Source organism: Somniosus microcephalus, chromosome 27 (assembly GCF_052327205.1).
Source record: "Somniosus microcephalus isolate GS21.2 chromosome 27, FLI_Smic_1.0, whole genome shotgun sequence".
NCBI classification, from domain to species: domain Eukaryota; kingdom Metazoa; phylum Chordata; class Chondrichthyes; order Squaliformes; family Somniosidae; genus Somniosus; species Somniosus microcephalus.
The window spans coordinates 272552-291263 of record NC_141013.1 but is presented as its reverse complement, the minus strand read 5'-3'; the positions used below and the strand labels follow the sequence as shown (position 1 = coordinate 291263).

General features: G+C 48.3%; 1 protein-coding gene across 1 annotated transcript in view; it reads left to right on the top strand.

The window, feature by feature from the left end:
- The window catches only part of mtfmt (mitochondrial methionyl-tRNA formyltransferase), an 85006-nt gene that overhangs the window by 43936 nt on the left and 22358 nt on the right, over positions 1 to 18712 (top strand). The window contains 1 exon segment of the mRNA XM_085968266.1: positions 7096 to 7172. Within this exon segment, the coding sequence (XP_085824392.1) occupies positions 7096 to 7172 (77 nt within the window).

The following is an 18712-nucleotide window of genomic DNA, read 5'->3' as shown; positions in this document are numbered from 1 at the left end:
CCGGCCGCCCCCCCCCATCCCGCCGCCTCCGCCCCCCCCCTCTCCCCCCGGCCGCCCCCCCCCCCCTCCCCCCGGCCGCCCCCCCCCCTCCCCCCCGGCCGCCCCCCCCCCCCCCCCTCCCCCCGCCGCCCCCCCCCCCCCTCCCCCCCGGCCCGCCCCCCCTCCCTCCTCCCCCCGGCCGCCCCCCCCCCCCCCCCCCGCCTCCCCCCGCCGCCCCCCCCCCTCCCCCGGCCGCCACCCCCCCTCCCCCCCGGACGCCACCCCCCCCTCCCCCCGGCCGCCCCCCGCCCCCTCCCCCCGGCCGCCCCCCCCCCCTCCCCCCGGCCGCCTCCCCCCCCCGGCCGCCCCCCCCCTCTCCCCCTCCCGCGCCGCCCCCTCACTCTCCCCCCCCGCTCCCCCCCTGCCGCCTCCCCCGGCCGCCCCCCCTCTCCCCCCCCCCGGCCGCCCCCCCTCCCCACGCCGCCACCCCCCCCGTCCCACCCCCGCCGCCCCCCCGCCGCCGCCCCCTCCCCCCCCCGCCGCCCCCCTCCCCCCCCGCCGCCCCCTCTCCCCCCCCTCCGCGCCCCCTCCTCCCCCGCGCGCCCCCTCCCCCCCCGCCGCCCCCCTCCCCCCCGCCGCCCCCCTCACCCCCCGCCGCCCCCCCTCCCCCCCCGCCGCCCCCCTCCCCCCGCCGCCCCCCCTCCCCCCCGCCGCCCCCTCCCCCGCTCCCCTCCCGCCGCCCCCCCTCCCCCCCGCCGCCCCCCCCTCCCCCCCGCCGCCCCCCTCCCCCCCCGCCGCCCCCCCTCCCCCCCGCCGCCCCCCCTCCCCCCCGCCGCCCCCCCTCCCCCCCGCCGCCCCCCCTCCCCACCCGCCGCCCTCCCCGCTCCCCCTCCCGCGCCCCCCTCCCCCCCGCCGCCCCCCCTCCCCCCCGCCGCCCCCCCCTCCCCCCCGCCGCCCCCCCTCCCCCCCGCCGCCCCCCCTCCCGCCCTCCCCGCCGCCCCCCTCCCCCCCGCCGCCCCCCCTCCCCCCCGCCGCCCTCCCCTCCCCCCTGCCCCCCCCCTCCCCCCTGCCCCCCCCTCCCCCCCCAGCGCCGCCCCCGCCCCCTTGCCCCGCCCCTTGCCCCCTTGCCCTGCCCCCCCTTGCCCTGCCCCCCCTTGCCCTGCCCCCCCTTGCCCCCGACCTCCCCCCGCTCTCGCCGCTCCCTTCTTCCCCTCTCTTCTCCTCCTCCTGGACAGCCAAGCCGCCCAGGAATAAGGTGCCCTTTAAGCTGTAAAAAGATAAATACAGAAACTGTTAGAAATAACCATCAGCAAGTGTAAAGAGAAAAGTTCGTTAATATTTCAGAGGTTGATTTTTCATCAGAACTGAACAAATAATGACCAAGAAGAGAGAGAGAGCAGGTGGCAAGTGTCAGGAATGCTGTTCCGTCACCGAATTAATGGGTTATGTGACCAGCAAAGGTGAAGAACAAGTATTTTTATATATATTCTCAGGACTTCTGAAAGCACTTCAACCAATGAATCACTTTTGAAGTATACCCTGTTACTTGCAGCCAATTGCTCAGAGCAAGTTGCCAAAACAACAAGTAAATGAATGATCAGTTAATCTGGTTTGTTTGCGCATTGGTTGAGGGAGGAATGTTAACCAGGACACCAACTCCAGGAAAACGCCCTGCTTCGGGAGGGCTCAGGCAGAACAGTTAGTATAAATAATAATTCTAAAACAAAGGAAAAAGAAGAGAGTACGGTAATAGTCAGAAATTGCGCGTTAGACACTACAGGTAAAGAGAAAACTAAAAGATGTGAAGTAGTTAAACCAGGCGAGAGAAATAAGAAATATGAGAGAAAAACAACAGGTGACTAAACACCTTCAAAATTTTCAGCTGATCAGAGAGAGAGAGAGAGAGTGAGCCAGCCTGGATTTGGAAAGCCTAGTTCATGCATGACTAACCTGATTGAATTTTTGTATAGGTGACTAAAGTAGTGGGCAGGGGAATGTCTGTGCATATTATTTCTACTGACTTCCAGAAGGCCTTCGATGAAGTCCTTCATAAGGGACTGTTAGCTAAAGTTGAAGCTCATGGAATTGGGGGCAGACCTGGTTAGGAAATTGGCTGAGTGGCAGGTGACGGGCAGTAGGGATAATGGGTAGGTATTCTAATTGGCAGGATGTGATTCGTGGCATCCCGCAGGATCTGTATTGGGGCCTCAACTATTCACTAAATTTATTAACGACTTAGATGACGGGATAGAGAGCCACATATCCAAGTCTGCCGATGACATAAAGATAGGCGGCATTGTAAGCAGTGTAGATGCAAGCATAAAATTACAAAGATATCAATAGATTAACTGGGCAAAAATGTGGCAAATGGATTTCAATATCGGCAATGTGAGGTCATCCACTTTGGAACTAAAAAGGATAGATCAGAGTACTTTCTAAATGGTGAAAAGCTAGAAGAGCTCCAAAGAGACTTGGGGGTTCCTGTAAATTGATCATTAAAATATCATGGACAGGTGCAAAAACTAATCAAAAGGCAAATAGAATGCTGGCTTTATATCTAGAGGACTAGAATACAAGGGGGTAGAAGTCATGCTGCAGCTGTACAAAACCCTGGTTAGACCACACCTGGAGTCCTTGTGTTCTGTTCTGGGCATCACACCTTAGAAGGATATATTGGCCTTGGAGGGAGTGCAGCGAAGGTTTACTAAAATGATACCTGGACTCTGAGGGTTAAATTACGAGGAGATAATACACAAACTTGGGTTGTATTCCTTGAAATTTAGAAGATTAATGGGTGATTTGATAAGTTTTCAAGATATTAAGGGGAACTGATAGGGAACTGATTAGTCAGAGTAAACATGGTTTTATGAAAGGAAAATCATGTTTGACAAATTTATTAGTTTTTGAGGATGTAAATGTTAGGCGTAGATAAAGGGGAACCAGTGGATGTAGTATATTTGGATTTCCAAAAGTCATTCAAAAAGGTACCACATGAAAAAATGTGACACAAGATAAGGGCTCATGGGATAAAAACCAAAAATGCTGGAAACACTCAGCAGGCCAGGCAGCATCTGTGGAGAGAGAAAAACAGAGTTAACGTTTTAGGTCGATGACCTTCGTCAGAACTGGAAAAAGTTGGAGAAGGAACAGGTTTTTAAGCAAGTGGGGGGAGGGGAGCAAAGAACACAAAAGGGAAGGTCTGTGTTAGGATGGAAGGCAGGAGAGAGTAAAAAACAAAAGGGATGATGGTGCGAGGCAAAAGGAGATGATAATGGGACAAGTTAAGAAACAAAAGATAACTCTAGATGAAGTGTAAATGGCAATGGCAGAATGATCGACAGCTGCCATGTGAGAGGAAAAAAAAAAGATGGGGCAGAGGTTATGGCCTGAAATTGTTGAACTTGATGTTGAATCCAGAAGGCTGTAAAGTGCCTAATCGAAAGATGAGGTGCTGTTCCTCGAGCTTACGTTGAGCTTCATTGGAACAGTGTAAGAGGCTGAGGTCAGAGTGGGAGTGGAGCGGAGAATTAAAGTGTCAGGCGACCGGAAGCTCGGGGTCACCCTTACGGACTGAACGGAAGTGTTCCACAAAGCGGTCACCCAACCTGCGTTTGGTCTCCCCAATGTAGAGGAGACCACATCGTGAGCACCGAATACAGTATACTAAATTGCAAGAAGTACAAGTAAATCGCTGTTTCACATGGAAGGAGTGTTTGGGGCCCTGGACAGTGGGAAGCGAAGAGGTAAAAGGGCAGGTGTTGCATCTCCTGCGCTTGCACGTGAAGGTGCCGGGCGAAGGGGAAGGGTTGTTGGAGGGTGATAGAGGAGTGGACCAGGGTGTTGCAGAGGGAGCGGTCCCTTTGGAATGCTGAAAGGGGAGGTGAGGGGGACGATATGTTTGGTGGTGGGTACACACTGGAGATGGCGGAAATTGCGGAGGATGATCCCTTGAATGTGGAGGCTAGTGGGGTGAAAGGTGAGGACAAGGGGAACCCTATCGTGGTTCCGGGACGGAGGGGAAGGGGTAAGGGCAGAAGTGCGGGAAATAGAACGGACACGGTCAAGGGCCGTGTCAATCACAGTAGAGGGGAATCCTCGGTTGAGGAAAAAGGAAGACATGTTAGAAGCACTAGTATGGAAGGTGGCATCATCAGAGCAGATGAGACGGAGAAACTGGGAGAATGGAATAGAGTTCTTACAGGAAGCAGGGTGGGAGGAAGTGTAGTCCAGGTAGCTGTGGGTGTCAGTAGGCTTATAGTGAATGTTTGTCAATAGCCTATCTCCAGAGATGGAGACAGAGAAATCGAGGAAAGGAAGGGAAGAGTCGGAGATGGACGATGTGAAGGTGAGGGAAGGGTGGAAATTGGAAGCAAAGTGAAAATTTTCTAGTTCAGGACGAGAGCAGGAAACCGCACCGATACAGTCATCAATGTATCGGAAAAAGAGGTGAGGGAGGGGGCCTGAGCAGGACTGAAACAAAGAATGTTCCACATATCCCATGAAAAGGCAGGCATAGCTAGGACCCATGTGGGTTCCCATAGCAACACCTTGGGGCTCATGGGGTTGGGGGTAATGTATTAGCATGAATAGAGGATTGGTTAATGAACAGAAAACAGAGAGTAGGGATAAATGAGTCATTTTCAGGTTGACGGGCTGTAACTAGTGGGGTGCCACAAGGATCAGTGCTTGGGCCTCGGCTATTTACAATTTTATATAAATGACTTAGATGACGGGACCGAGTGTAATGTATCCAAGTTTGCTGATGATACAAAGCTAGGTGGAAAGTAAGCTGTGAGGAGGACACAAAGAGCCTGCAAAGGGATATAGACAGGCTAAGTGAGTAGGCAATAAGGTGACAGATGGAGTGTAATGTGGAGAAGTGTGAGGTTATTGACTGGTGGGAAGAAGAGAAAAACAGAATATTTTTTAAATGGTGAGAAACTTAAATGTTGATGTTCAAAGAGATTTAGGTGTCCTCGTACAGGAAACACAAAGTTAGCTTGCAAGTACAGCAAGCAATTAGGAAGGCAAATGGCATGTTGGCCTTTATTGTAAGGGGTTTGGAATACAAGAGTAAGGAAGTCTTGCTACAATTGTACAGGGATTTGGTGAGACCACACCTGAAGTACTGGGCACAATTTTGGTCTCCTTATCTGAGGAAGGATACATTTGCCTTAGAGGCGGTGCAATGAAGGTTCACTAGATTGATTCCTGGGATGAGAGGGTTGTCCTATGAGGAGAGATTGGACCTATACCCTCTAGAGTTTAGAAAGAATGAGAGGTGATCTCATTTAAACATACAAGATTCTGAGGGGGATTGACAGGGTAGATGCTGAGAGAATGCTTGCCCTGGCTGGAGAGGCTAAAACTAAGGGGCACAGTCTCAGGATAAGGGGTCGGCCTTTTAAGACTGAGATGAGAAGGAATTTCTTCACCCAGAGGGTTGTGAATCTTTGGAATTCTGTGCCCCAAAGGTCTTTGGATGCTCTGTCATTGAGTAAATTCAAGGCTGAGATCGATAGATCTTTGTACTCTAGGGAAATCAAGGGATACGGGGATTGGGCGGGGAAGATCAGCCATGATCTTATTGAATGGCGGAGCAGGCTCGAGGGGCCGAATGGCCTACGCCTGCTCCTAATTATTATGTTCTTATAGAGGGATACTCTTTCTGCTGGTTGGGGAATCTAGGACTAGGTGACATAGCCTAAAAATTAGAGCCTGGCCTTTCAGGAGTGAAGTTAGGAAACATTTCTACACACAAGGTGGTAGATGTTTGGAACTCTCTTCCGCAGATGGCAGTTGATGCTGGATCAGTTGTTGATTTTAAATCTGAGATTGATAGATTTCTGTTAACCTAAGGTATTAAGGGATATGGGGCAAAGGCGGGTATATGGAGTTAGGTCACAGATCAGCCATGATCTCATTGAATGGCATAACAGGCTCGAGGGGCTAATTGGCCAACTCTCGTTCCTATGAATAGTGTTGTGGGATATTTTCCGCCCACCCAAACAGGTGGTCGGGGTTAATTTTTCATCCAAAGGATGGCCCCTTCAACAATACAATACTCCCTGAAACTGTACTGAGGTGTCAGCCTAGATAGTGTGATCAAGTTCTGGAATGGAACTTGAATCCTTGAATCTGCAACATTCTAGCACTGAGGTGAGGACTCTACCAATTAAGCCAATCTTAGGTTTTAGGAATAGTGATAAAAGATCATCTCTGTGACCCTTTAACCCATTCAGACCTCTCTGATGGGAGGTCGCATTCCTGATTCTTGACCTACCTGTTCTTTCTCCTCCCTTTGTTTTCACTGTGAAAGGATTCACATCTCCCAGTTGCAATGGTAGACCTACACCAGAAGCAATACCCTGTCTTTTCTCTTTACAGATGCTTTAAAAATTATTAATATTTGGAATGTGGCCAGCATTTATTGCCCATCCTTAGTTGTCCTGAGACGGTGATGGCGAGCCACCTTGTGAATCGCTTAATTCCTTTCCTGGTAGTGGTTTTGAGACCGCATGAGTGGCCTGAAAGGGCTGTTAAAGTCAACCACGTTGGTGTGGGACTGGAGTCACGTATACCCAGCTCGGGTAAGGACGGCAGGTTTACAACAAACTGATAGCTTCATGGTCACTTTTACTGATACCAGCTTATTTTAAAATATTTCCACATTTTTCTGAATTGAAACCCTCAAGCTGTCAATGGTGGATTTGACCTTATATTGTCTAGATTTTTAGTCCAGGCCTCTGGATTACTAGTCTAGTAACAAAACCCCGACCATACCATACCCTACCCAATTTGCCAGCCGCTTTGTGTTTGCAGCATTTTCTGTTTGTATTTTGGTTTTCCAGTGTGTTTTATTTGGATGAGGGTGATGTGTTGCACCTGCCCTGTTTTTATCCTTTGTAATGATATACTGCAGTTATTTGTCAGTTCTGAAGAAGTTTTCTCTTGTTGATATTTACCCATTTCCCCTTTTTTTGACTTTTTTACATTTTGTTTTATTCCATATTTCAAATATTTTGCAACTGGTATGGCCCATTTTGTCTCTCTAACAATAATCCTGAGAAACCTTTAAGAATTCCATCTATTAGTTTTTAATGTTTGTTTCTGTAGCTTTCACACAAGAGCAGTTAATCCCTGGGACCATCCACTTCCACAAGGAATCAAACATGCTCCTGGTGCGCTGCAAGGTAAAAATATATACATCACCGTGATGCGTAAATTTAAATCTGTCTTGAGGCTTCTGAATTTGCATTTGCTTTATTCACAAACATCTGCATCCATTGACAGCCCGTGATAGAGTTTAGAGGGGGATGAATTTCTGAAGTGTGTTCGAGAGAACTTTCTTAATCAGTACATTTCCAGTCCAACAAGGAAGGAAGCATTGCTGGATCTGGTTCTGAGGAATGAGGTGGGTCAAGTGGAGCAAGTGTCAGTAGGGGAACATTTAGGGAACAGTGATCACAGTATCATAAGGTTTGGATTAGCTATGGAAAAGGACAGGGAGCAATCTAGAATAAAAATACTTAATTGGAGGAAAGCCAATTTCAGTGGGTTGAGAATAGATCTGGCCCGTGTAAATTGGAATCAACGATTGACAGGCAAAACTGTAATTGAACAATGGGCTGTCTTTAAAGAGGAGATGGTTTGGGTACAGTTGAGGTACATTCCCATTAGGGGGAAAGGTAGGGCAACTAAAGTCAGCGCTCCCTGGATGATGAAAGAGATAGAGAGTAAGATGAAGCAGAAAAAGGGGGCGTATGACAGATGTCAGGTTGAGAATACATAAAAACATAAGAAATAGGAGCAGGAGTAGGCCAATCGGCCCCTCGAGCCTGCTCCGCCATTCAGTAAGATCATGGCTGATCTGATCCTAACCGCCAATCCACTATCACAGAACCATCTCCTGAATCTAACAGAATTAGACACACGAAATAGGAGCAGGATCAGGCTACACGGTCCCTGGGCCCGCTCCGCTACCCACAGGGCCATGACCGATCCGAACCTAGACTCATGTCCAAATTCCTGCCCGCTCCCCGTAACCCTTAATTCCCTTTACTTCTAGGAAACTGTCTATTTCTGTTTTAAATTTATGTAATGATGTAGCTTCTACAGCTTTTTGGGGCAGCATATTCCATGGACCTACCACCCTCTGAGTGAAGTAGTTCCTCCTCATCTCAGTTTTGAAAGAGCAGCCCCTTATTCTAAGACTATGCCCCCTAGTTCTAGTTTCACCCATCATCGGGAACATCTTCCCCGCATCCACCCGATCCAACCCCTTCACAATCTTATATGTTTCAATAAGATCGCCTCTCATTCTTCTGAACTCCACAAGTGAGAACCAGGCTGAATATAGAAAATTCATAGGGGAAGTGAAAAATGAAATGAGAGGCAAAGAGAGAGTATGAGAATAGATTGGCAGCTAACATAAGAGGGAATCCAAAAGTCTTCTATAGGCATATAAATATTAAACGGGTAGTAAGAGGAGGGGTGGGGCCGATGAGGGACCAAAAAGGAGACCTACGTATGGAGGCAGAGGGCATGGCTGAGGTGCTAAATGAGTAGCTTGCATCTGTTTTTACCAAGGAAGAAGATGCTGCCGAAGTCATAGTGAAAGAGGAGCTTGGTGAGATACTGGATAGGATTAAAAATTGATAGAGAGGAGATACTAGAAAGGTTGGCTGTTCTTAAAGTAGATAAGTCGCCAGAACTGGATGGTAAGCATCCTAGGATGCTGAGGGAAGTAAAGGTGGAAATTGCAGAGGTACTGGCCATAATCTTCCAGTCCTCCTTAGGGGGTGGAGCCAGAGGACTGGAGAATTGCAAATAAGAACATAAGAAATAGGAGCAGGAGTAGGCTATTCGGCCCCTTGAGCCTGCTACTCTATTCAGTAAGATTATGACTGATCTTCTACCTCAACTCCACTTTCCTGCACTATCCCCATATCCCTTGATTCTCTTAATATCCAGAAATCTCCACGGAATATCCAGAAATTTCCACGTAAGCTCAACATAAGCTCGAGGAACAGCACCTCATCTTCCGATTAGGCACTTTACAGCCTTCCGGACTCAATATAGAGTTCAACAATTTCAGATCATAACCCCTGCCCCATTACATTTTTACTTATATTTTTTATCCACGCCTTTGTTTTGGCCCTTCCCCCCTGCTTTTTTTTTCTCTCCCACATGGCAGCTGTCTGAGTGCGAGTCATCAAAGAGTGCTGTGAGTTTGGGTAAGTGTGAGAGTTCTTTAATTGTTATTTCTCTTTAAATCATTCTTGATAAGATTACTTAAGCAGTTTAAGTAAAGGGGAAAAGTTAAATATTTGGGAATCTGTTGGTTTAAGAAGAGTAAAACAAGGTTACACTGCAGTAGGAGTAAATTGGCACAGCAGGCAGTGGAAACCAGTTTTCTAACCAATCAGCAGGGGTGACTCATTTGGCTGTAAACAAACAAACAGTATAAAAAGACCAGTCTTAGTGTGAGCAAGCACTGAGTGCGAGTCATCAAGAGTGCTGTAAGTTTGGGTAAGTGTGAGTTAGGGTAAGTGGGGTGTTAGGTGCTCTTTTCAAACTTTAACTCTGTGGGTTGTAGTTAATAAGGCCTTTCTGGCGCAGAGTGACTGTTGGTAAACCATTTAACTGGTGTAACTAGAGGGATTGATTTAATTTAAATCCAATTAATTAAAGGGGATGCTAGCATCTAAAATCGGGCAGCGGGTGTCCATAACTAACAATAAAAAATTTAATTAATTACATAGAATGGAGCAGGTGATGTGTTACTGTTGCGAGATGTGGGAGCCGGTGACCCCATTGAGGCTCACGGTGATTACGTCTGTGACAAGTGTCTGCTGCTACAGGAACTCCAGCTCCGTGTTGATGAGCTGGAGTCTGAGCTTCAGACACTGCGACACATCAGGGAGGGGGAGAAGTACCTGGACTCTGTGTATCAGGAGGTGGTCACACCTATGAAGTTAATTAATTCAGATGTAGCCCATGGTCAGGGACAGGACGGTGTGACTACGAGTGAGGCAGGTACGGGGATCCAGGAGGTAAAGCTGGAGGAGCTGCAGCCCTTGCTCTTGTCTAACAGGTTCGAGGTTCTTACTCCCTGTGGGGACAGGAGCAGGGACTGCAGGGAGGATGAGCAACCTGGCCACAGCACCGTGGAACGGGGGGCCATTTAAGAGGGGGGAGTAAATAGAAATGTTGTAGTGGTAGGGGATAGTATTATTAGGGGGATAGATAGAGTTCTCTGCAGCCGAGAGCGAGAGTCCCGAAGGCTGTGTTGCCTACCCGGTGACAGGGTTAAGGACATCGCCTCTGGGCTGGAAAGAAACTTGCAGTGGGAGGGGGTGGATCCAGTTGTCGTGGTCCATGTTGGTACAAACGACGTAGATAGGACTCGGAAGCCGGTTCTGTTAAAGGAGTATGAGCAGCTAGGGGTCAAATTAAAAAACAGAACCTCAAGGGTAATAATGAGCCACGAGCGAATTTGGCTAGGACAAATAAAATTAGAGAGTTAAATGCGTGGCTCAAAGACTGGTGTGGGAGAAATGGGTTTTGCTTCCTGGGACACTGGCACCAGTACTGGGGCAGGAGGGAGCTGTTCCGTTGGGACGGGCTTCACTTGGCCAGTGCTGGGACTAGAGTCCTGGCGGATCATATAACTAGGGCTGTAGAGAGGGCTTTAAACTAACTAGTGGGGGGGAGGTTCCTAGAGAGCAAATAATAAAAATGACAACAGAGAAGGTCATAGACTTAGGTAGCAGTGGGGAAATTAAAAACCAGAGCGTGTCAGGAAGGGGCAGAAGGTATGGAGTAAAAGGTAAAGTAATAAAAAAGGCAAAAGCAGGAACTAAGTGTCACAAAACATATTTGAAAGTTCTCTATCTGAATGCACGTAGCATTCGTAACAAAATAGACGAGTTAATGGCACAAATAACTACATATGGGTATGATCTTGTGGCCATTACAGAAACATGGCTGCAGGGTGACAATGCCTGGGAATTAAACATACCAGGTTATTTAACAATCAGGAAGGACAGGCAGGAAGGAAGGAAGGGGGGGTGGGGTGGCTATGTTAATAAAGGAAGGAATCACTAATACAGAGAAATGATATTGGGTCAAAAGATCAGGATAATTAAACAGTTTGGGTGGAGGTAAGGAATAATAAGGGGAAAAAAACACTAGTGGGCGTAGTCTATAGGCCTCCGAACAGTTGCAACTCTGTTGGACGGAGTATCAATCAGGAAATAGTTGAGGCTTGTAATAAGGGAACATCTATAATTATGGGGGATTTTAACTATCATATTAATTGGACAAATCAAATTGGGCAGGGCTGCCTTGAGGATGAGTTCATTGAGTGTATTAGGGATGGGTTTCTTGAGCAGTATGTAACTGAACCGACCAGGGGGCAAGCAACCTTAGATCTGGTCCTGTGTAACGAGACAGGTGTAGCGGTTAATGTTGATCGCCACTAAATAAGAGAGTTTGACTTCGACGAACTATTAACAAGTTATTTATTTACAAGAACAGACTAATTACATCAGGTAAGATGGCTGACTGTAGGAGCACGGTGGTATAGGTCTTGTCCCAGCGGGGACTCCACGAAGACTAACTGTAGGAGCACTGTGGAGAGCGTGATGACGTCATCACGCTCTGCTGTGTGTTCCCGCGCTTTGGGCGTCACGTGATCGCGTCGTCGCGTTTGCCCGCGCTTGGGGCATCACGTGACCACGTCGTTGCGTCAGCGCGTCTCCCGGTACGAAGGCTGGCCGTTGAGGCCAAGGTTGCGAGTCCGGGCAGTGCCGGTGCTTGCCGCGGGAGCGGAAGATCGCGTCGCTCCCGTCGGCTGGCCGATGCGGCCGAAGTCGCGGTAGGCCGGGCTGTGCCGGCGGCCGTCTTGGAAGAACTAGTCGGGCCGGCGGCCGGCGCGCGTGCGTCACGTGATGCGTGACGTCAGCGCGTTAGGTCACCTCTTAAAGGGGCAACGGCCCAACAGGTAAGTTAAAGGGGTAACAGCCCTAACTGGTAAGTAATACAATTAAGTAAGTTAAGTACATACAGTTAGGTAAGTTAAAGGAAATTATGTATATATATCTATATGTAAGGGACAACCGGTGGTACCGCCACATGGGCCCCCCCCAGAATTCGCTTTAACGAAAGTCCAAGGATGAGATGGTCTGACGAGCTGGTGGTCACGGCGGTCGTGCTGTCTCGACTTGGTAGGCGAGGTCTGAAGATGCCGCTCGTGAGCGGATCCTTACGCGTGTCGTGGCGAATAAAACGTATCCGTCAGGCGAAGGACCATAGAGACGTGCGAAACAGCAGGCCTTATCAGAGTGACGGGCAGATTGAGCGGACGCGGGCGATGTCTCCGTTGACTGGTGAGCGAAACCTTCAGGAGGCTGGAACGCACGGAACAGTGCGTGCCATAATGCTACGACATTAACAGAACGGAGGGTGAAAAGTTGCTGTGTTGATCTGTGATCAGAGCAACTTCCACGTGTTGATCGCGGCAGCAGGATGCCCGTTGGACCCGTCCTCTCTGTATACAGCTTCAATAGACATTTGCATGTGTTAAAAGGGAAAACTGGAGAAAGGGCGGCAACGGTCCAGGTTGTTGTTGCTTTCAGGCGGGGTTAACTCTGCCTGGAGGGCGGCAACACTTGTAACTCTTGTAAATTTAGGAGAAAACAGCCGGGAGGGCGGCACGCTTTTTGTTCATGCCGAATCGTGTAGTAGGTAACACAACCAGCAGGCTGAAGGGCTGGTGCGTTGTCGGCGGAGAAGGAGTCGTCGGTGTTCACGAGGGATGGGTTCTCGTGGTTCGCGAGGGATGGGTCCTCGTGCACGAGGAGTGCGTCCTCGTGTTTTGCGGGGGTGAGTCCTCGTGGTATCCCCGCGGGGCGCGCTCCGATCTTGTGGGCCCGAACATGCTGTACCCCGCGCTTGGAGAGATTTATACTTGCTGTCGCTGTGGACGTAGAGGCGGACGATCCGTGTGGCGGTAGGAAAGACGAGTACGGGGACCGTGAGCAAGTGCGTGGTCGGCGCCGCATCGATGTTCTCGTCGAACGGGGCTTCTACCAGTATAAAGCACGAGGGAGACTGTAGCTCCCTGGATTGCGGTAGCGACAGCAAAACGGCTGGTGCTTCCATGGCGTGCTTCTTTTGTGAAAATTGCTCACAAAAAAACGAACGGGGTCTGGTTGAGGTTTGTCCGTGTCAAGTGGGATCTGCTCCAGGCTGCGCTTACCTTGCGAATACGTTCGCAAAGACGGGGTTGCCTTTGGCGGAGTGAGGCGGTTGCTGTTCCGTGGTTGTTCGTCGGTTGTGCGTTGGTCGTCTTGTGGGAAGACGAGGTTCAGGCTACGCGTTGCTACCGTGAAAATCGTTCACGGATACGGGGTCATCAATTGTAGTGTTGGAATTGATGAGCTTCCGTACTCACGTCGTTGGGTCACCAATGTAGCGGTTAGTGTTGATCGCCACTAAATAAGAGAGTTTGACTTCGACGAACTATTAACAAGTTATTTATTTACAAGAACAGACTAATTACATCAGGTAAGATGGCTGACTGTAGGAGCACGGTGGTATAGGTCTTGTCCCTCCACGAAGACTAACTAGGAGCACTGTGGAGAGCGTGATGACGCTCTGCTGTGTGTTCCCGCGCTTTGGGCGTCACGTGATCGCGTCGTCGCGTTTGCCCGCGCTTGGGGCATCACGTGACCACGTCGTTGCGTCAGCGCGTCTCCCGGTACGGAGGCTGGCCGTTGAGGCCAAGGTCGCGAGGCCGGGCTGTGCCGGTGCTTGCCGCGGGGGCGGAAGATCGCGTCGCTCCCGTCGGGCGGCCGAAGTCGCGGTAGGCCGGGCTGTGCCGGCGGATGTCTTGGAAGAACTAGTCGGGCCGGCGCGCGTGCGTCACGTGATGCGTGACGTCAGCACGTTAGGTCACCTCTTAAAGGGGCAACGGCCCAACAGGTAAGTTAAAGGGGTAACAGCCCTAACTGGTAAGTAATACAATTAAGTAAGTTAAGTACATACAGTTAGGTAAGTTAAAGGGAATTATGTATATATATCTATATGTAAGGGACAACCGGTGGTACCGCCACACAGGATTAATTAAAAATGTCCTAGTAAAGGATCCCCTTGGAATGAATGACCATAACATGGTTGAATTCCATATTCAATTAGAGGGTGAGAAGGTTGGATCTCAAACAAGCGTGCTAAGCTTGAATAAAGGAGACTATGAAGGTATGAGAGCGGAATTGAGTAGAGTGGATTGGGAAAATAGATTAAAGGGTAAGACGATACATGATCAGTGGTGTACATTTAAGGAGTTATTTTACAACTTCCAAAAAAAATATATTCCACTGAGAAGAAAAGGGTGTAAAAGAAAAGACAGCCATCCGTGGCTAAGTAAAGAAATTAAGGATAGTATTCGACTAAAAACAAGGGCATATAAGGTAGCCAAATCTAGTGGGAGGATAGAGGATTGGGAAAACTTTAAAAGACAGCAAAAAATAACAAAAAGATTGATTAAGAAAGGGAAGATAGATTATGAAAGTAAATTAGCAAAAAATATAAAAACAGATAGTAAGAGTTTTTATTGTTATATAAAAAGAAAAAGGGTGGCTAAAGTAAATGTTGGTCCCTTAGAGGATGAGACCGGGAAATTAATGGTGGGAAATATGGAGATGGCAAAAACACTGAATGAATATTTTGTATCAGTCTTTACAGTAGAGGACACTAAGAATATCCCAACACTGGACAAACAGGGGGCTATAGGGGGGGGAAGAGCTAAACACGATCAAAATCACTAAGGAAGTGGTACTCGGTAAATTAATGGGACTCGAGGCGGATAAATCACCTGGACCTGATGGCTTACATCCTAGGGTCTTGAGGGAAGTGGCGGTAGGGATTGTGGATGCATTGGTAATAATTTTCCAAAACTCCCTGGACTCAGCAAAGGTCCCGGCAGACTGGAAAACTGCTAATGTAACACCATTATTTAAAAAGGGCAGTAGACAGAAGGCTGGAAACTATAGACCGGTTAGCCTAACATCTGTGGTAGGTAAAATTTTGGAGTCCATTACTAAGGAGACAGTAACAGGACATTTGGATAATCATAATTTAATAGGACAAAGTCAGCATGGTTTTATGAAGGGGAAGTCATGTTTGACAAATTTGCTGGAGTTCTTTGAGGAAGTAACATATAGGGTGGATAAAGGGGAACCAGTGGACGTAGTGTATTTAGACTTCCAAAAGGCATTTGACAAGGTGCCACACAAAAGATTATTGCTTAAGATAAAAAATCATGGGATTGGGGGTAATATTCTGGCATGGATAGAGGATTGGCTATCTAACAGAAGGCAGAGAGTTGGGATAAATGGTTCATTCTCGGACTGGCAATCAGTAACTAGTGGTGTTCCGCAGGGGTCAGTGCTGGGTCCCCAACTCTTTACAATCTATATTAACGATTTGGAGGAGGGGACCGAGTGTAACATATCAAAGTTTGCAGATGATACTAAGATGGGAGGGAAAGTAGTGAGTGAGGAGGACATTAAAAACCTGCAAGGGGACATAGACAGGCTAAGTAAGTGGGCAGAGGTTTGGCAGATGGAATACAATACTGGAAAGTGTGAGGTTATGCACTTTGGCAGGAAAAATCATAGAGCAAGTTATTATCTTAATGGCAAGAAACTGGAAAGTACTGAAGTACAAAGGGATCTGGGGGTCCTGGTGCACGAAACTCAAAAGGTTAGTATGCAGGTGCAGCAAGTGATTAAGAAGGCCAATGGAATGTTGGCTTTCATTGCTAGGGGGATAGAATATAAAAATAGGGAGGTATTGCTTCAGTTGTACAAGGTATTGGTGAGACCGCACCTGGAATACTGCATACAGTTTTGGTGTCCATACTTAAGAAAAGACATACTTGCTCTCGAGTCAGTACAAAGAAGGTTCACTCGGTTAATCCCGGGGATGAAGGGATGGACATATGAGGAGAGGTTGTGTAGATTGGGACTTTACTTATTGGAGTTCAGAAGAATGAGAGGCGATCTTATTGAAACATATAAGATTGTGAAAGGGGTTGGATCGGGTGGATGCGGGGAGGATGTTCCCGATGATGGGTGAAACTAGAACTAGGGGGCATAGTCTTAGAATAAGGGGCTGCTCTTTCAAAACTGAGATGAGGAGGAACTACTTCACTCAGAGGGTGGTAGGTCCATGGAATATGCTGCCCCAAAAAGCTGTAGAAGCTACATCATCATTACATAAATTTAAAACAGAAATAGACAGTTTCCTAGAAGTAAAGGGAATTAAGGGTTACGGGGAGCGGGCAGGAATTTGGACATGAGTCTAGGTTCGGATCGGACATGGCCCTGTGGGTAGCGGAGCGGGCCCAGGGGCCGTGTAGCCTGATCCTGCTCCTATTTCGTGTGTCTAATTCTGTTAGATTCAGGAGATGGTTCTGTGATAGTAGATTGGCGGTTAGGATCAGATCAGCCATGATCTTACTGAATGGCGGAGCAGGCTCGAGGGGCCGATTGGCCTACTCCTGCTCCTATTTCTTATGTTCTTATGTTCTTTCATTCTGCCAGCGCATTTCACACCTATCTAGAGCCGTCTTTTGTCTCCACTAGTCGTATCACCATCTCGTCTCGTTTTGAATACCTCCTTAATGTCTCTTCACTTCTCTTTTGTTCCCTCCCAGCCCCCATACTGGCCTTTTAATCTATTTCATTTCCTGTGCCTCTTCAGTCTTGACAAAGGGTTTTGACCCGAAACGTTGACTCTATTTCTCTCCACAGATGTTGCCTGGCCTGCTGAGTTTTTCCAGCATTTTCTGTTGTTATTCCAGAAATCTATTGATCTCTGTCTTGAATATACTCAACGACTGAGTCTCCACAGCCCTCTGGGGTAGAGAATTCCAAAGATTCACCACCCTCTGAGTGAAGAAATTTCTCCTCATCTCAGTCCTAAATGACTGACCCCTTATTCTGAGACTGTGACCTCTAGTTCTAGACTCCCCAGCCAGGGGAAACATCCTCCCTGCATCTACCTTATCAAGCCCTGTAAGAATTTTGTATGTTTTAATGAGATCACCCCTCATTCTTCTAAACGCTAGAGAATATAGGCCTAGTCTACTCAATCGCTCCTCATAGGACAATCCCCCCATCCCAGGAACCAGTCTGGTGAACCTTTATTGCACTTCCTCTATGGCAAGTATATCCTTCCTTAGGTAAGGAGACCAAAACTGTAGACAATACTCCAGGTGTGGTCTCACCAGGGCCCTATATAATTGCAGTAAGACGTCTTTACTCTTATACTCAAATCCTCTTGTAATAAAGGCCAACATACCATTTGCTTTCCTAATTGCTTGCTGTACTTGCATGTTAACCTTCAGTGATTCATGTACAAGGACACTCGGGTCCCTCTGAACATCAACATTTCCCAATCTCTCTCCATGTAAAAAATACTCTGCTTTTCTATTTTTATACCAAAGTGGATAACTTCACATTTCTCCACATTATATTCCATTTGCCATGTTCTTGCCCACTCACTTAGCCTGTCTATATCCCCTTGAAGCCTCTTTGCATCCTCCTCACAACTTACATTCTCACCTAGCTTTGTATCATCAGCAAACTTGGATATTTTACATTTGGTCCCCTCATCCAAATCATTGATGTAGATTGTGAATAGCTGAGGCCCAAGCACTGATCCTTGCGATACCCCACTAGTTACAGCCTGCCAACCCGGAAATGACCTGTTTATTCCTATTCTCTGTTTTCTGTCCATTAACCAATCTTCAATCCATGCTAGTATATTACCTCCAACCCCATGAGTCCTAATTTTGTTTAATAACCTCTTGTGTGGCACCTTATCGAATGCCTTCTGAAAATCCAAATATACCACATCCACTAGTTCCCCCCTTATCTATTCTGCTAGTTACAACCTCAAAAAAGAGTCGTCAAACATGATTTCCCTTTCATAAATCCATGTTGACTCTGCCTAATCCTATTATTATTTTCTAAGTGCCCTGTTACCATACCTTTAATATAGATTCTAGCATTTTCCCTACTACTGATGTCAGGCTAACTGGTCTGTAGTTCCCTGTTTTCTCTCTCCCTCCTTTCCTAAAGAGTGGGGTTACATTTGCTGCCTTCCAATCCGTGGGAACCGTTCTAGAATCTACGGAATTTTGGAAGATGACAACCACTGCATCCATTATCTCTCTAGCCACCTCTTTTAAAACCCTAGGATGTAGGCCATCAGGTCCAGGGGATAAATCCCCATTAATTTCTCCAGTACTATTTTTTTTTTACTAATACTAATTTATTTCAGTTCCTCATTGTCGCTAGACCCTTGGTTCTCCACTATTTCTGGGAGTTTTTTTTGTCTTCTTCTGTGAAGACAGGCATAAAGGGCTGGATTTTGTCAATGGGGATGTGATAGAGGTGGGACTCCCACTTTTTGGGTTGTAGTCCCGCCTCCATCGACTTGTGGCCAACCCACGCTATTTTCCCTTGATTCACCTTGTTAAGCCCGGTGGCATAGTGGTTAGCACTGTTGCCTCTCAGCGCCAGAGACCCGGGTTCGACTCCGGCCTCGGGCGACTGTCTGTGTGGAGTTTGCACATTCTCCCCGTGTTTGCGTGGGTTTCCTCCGGGTGCTCCGGTTTCCTCCCACAGTCCAAAGATGTGCGGGCTAGGTTGATTGGCTA